The sequence below is a fragment of the Marmota marmota genome, unplaced genomic scaffold (genome assembly GCF_001458135.2).
Source record: "Marmota marmota marmota unplaced genomic scaffold, marMar, whole genome shotgun sequence".
NCBI classification, from domain to species: Eukaryota; Metazoa; Chordata; class Mammalia; order Rodentia; family Sciuridae; genus Marmota; species Marmota marmota.
In genome coordinates, this window is record NW_026000174.1 from 22,032,784 (window position 1) to 22,035,113 (window position 2,330).

The 2,330-nt window shown below is 37.6% G+C and overlaps 1 protein-coding gene across 1 annotated transcript; it reads left to right on the forward strand.

Moving 5' to 3' along the window:
* The first annotated feature begins 935 nt into the window (after positions 1 to 935).
* Positions 936 to 1,929, forward strand: LOC107134111 (histone chaperone ASF1). Its single transcript, XM_015476247.2, has one exon. It carries the CDS (start codon positions 1,133 to 1,135, stop codon positions 1,745 to 1,747), a length of 615 nt encoding a protein of 204 aa, XP_015331733.1. The 5' UTR covers positions 936 to 1,132; the 3' UTR covers positions 1,748 to 1,929.
* Positions 1,930 to 2,330: the final 401 nt, after the last annotated feature.

The following is a 2,330-nucleotide window of genomic DNA, read 5'->3' on the forward strand; positions in this document are numbered from 1 at the left end:
CCAGATGGGTCTTTTCTGTGACTAACTAATCTCTGAGCAACAGGAGATAGATCCTCTCAGACAAACTGTACACCACAGAGAGCTCTCCCTGAGTTAATAGTTACTAGACCAAAGTAAATAGGTAAATAGACTTGGTCAATATTAATGTAGCAAGAAGCTATATGAAGAGAATCAAAAGGGCAACTGCTAGAAGAAAACAGTCCCAACACTCTAACATGTTGGTCCAAGAACTGACTTCCTTAACAAGACTCCTAAAGCATAAGAAATAAAATCAAAAATCACTAAGTGAGATGACATCAAATTAAAAAGCTTCTTCACAGTAAAGGAAACAATTAAGATCATAAAGAGAGAGCCTACAGAATGGGAGAAAATCTTTGCCACCTGCTTCTCAGATAGGACATTAATACCCAGGATATACAAAGAACTCAAAAAACTTAACACCAAAAAAGAAAGAAAGAAAGAAAAATCCAATTAATAAATGGCCAAAGGAACTAAACAGACACTTCTCAAAAGAAGAAATTCAAATGGTCAACAAATACATGAAAAATGTTAAACATCTCTAGCAAGTAGAGAAGTGCAAATTAAAACTACATTGAGAACTGGGACTGGGGCTCAGTGGTAGAGCACTTGCCTGGCACATATGACACAGGGTTCAATCCTCAGCACCACATAAAATAAATAAATAAAATAAAGGTACTGTGTCCATCTATAACTAAAAATATATTTTTTAAAAAAACTACATTGAGGGTGGCTGGGATTGTGGCTCAGCGGTAGAATGCTCGCCTAGCACATGCAAGGCCCTGGGTTTGATCCTCAGCACCACATATAAATAAATAAAACAAAGATATTGTGTCCAACTACAACTAAAAAAAAAACTACATTGAGATTTCATCACACTCCAGTCAGAATGGCAATTATCAAGAATACAAATAACGGAAATAGGAAAGCTGCAAAACACTGTGGAGTGCTCCCGTGTAAATAAAAAGAGGAAAAAAAAGTTTCTCAAGTCGCCGCTGCACGACGTCGGGCCGGTACCGGAGCGGGGGTCTGCGCTCTTCCGAGCGGCCGCGCGCTGGACTTTACTGTGCCGCAAGAAGCCCCCGTCCCCATTGTTTGTGTTTTTTTTCAAAATATGGCAAAGGTTCAGGTGAACAATGTAGTGGTGCTGGATAACCCTTCTCCTTTCTACAACCCGTTCCAGTTCGAGATCACCTTCGAGTGCATCGAGGACCTGTCTGAAGACTTGGAATGGAAAATTATCTATGTGGGCTCTGCAGAAAGTGAAGAATATGATCAAGTTTTAGACTCTGTTTTAGTGGGTCCTGTTCCTGCAGGAAGGCATATGTTTGTATTTCAGGCTGATGCACCTAATCCAGGACTCATTCCAGATGCAGATGCCGTAGGTGTAACAGTTGTGCTAATTACTTGTACCTATCGAGGTCAAGAATTTATTAGAGTTGGCTATTATGTAAATAATGAATACACTGAGACAGAATTAAGGGAAAATCCACCAGTAAAACCAGACTTTTCTAAGCTTCAAAGGAATATTTTGGCATCTAATCCCAGGGTCACAAGATTCCACATTAACTGGGAAGATAACACAGAAAAACTGGAAGATGCAGAGAGCAGTAATCCAAATCTACAGTCACTTCTTTCAACAGATGCATTACCTTCAGCATCAAAGGGATGGTCCACGTCAGAAAACTCACTAAATGTCATGTTAGAATCCCACATGGACTGCATGTGACCACCTGCCATCCCTTTAGTACAGATTAAGCTATTAAAAACAGAACTATTTCCCTGAAATTCCGTAAGTACATAGTCAAGACACAATGTGAAGAATTTGTTTAAAAACATCCTGTAGAAAGTTTATAAGAAAACCAGTATTTGAGCAAATTGTGGAATATAAATACAACTATTTTTAAGTAATTTTTTTTCTCTAATGTGTTATTTTATTTGTTCTGAAACTAATCTGATTAAAGCATATATATTAAAAAAAAAAGAATACAAATAACAATAAATATTAGCAACAATGTAGGGAAAATAGTATACTCGTACAGTGCTGGTGGGATCCCAAATTGGTAACTACTATGGAAAGCGGTATGGAGATTCCTCAGAAAATTGGAATGGAGCCACCATTTGACTCAGCTATCCCACTCTTTGGTTTATACCCAAAGGATTTAAAATCAGCTTACTGATGTGTCCAATGCATTCTACTGTCATATGTAACTAAATAGAACAAATAATAATAATAAAGTTGAACCCACACACAAAAAAAGAATACAAGTAATATCAAATGTAGGAAAGGATGTGAGGGAAAAGGATCTATC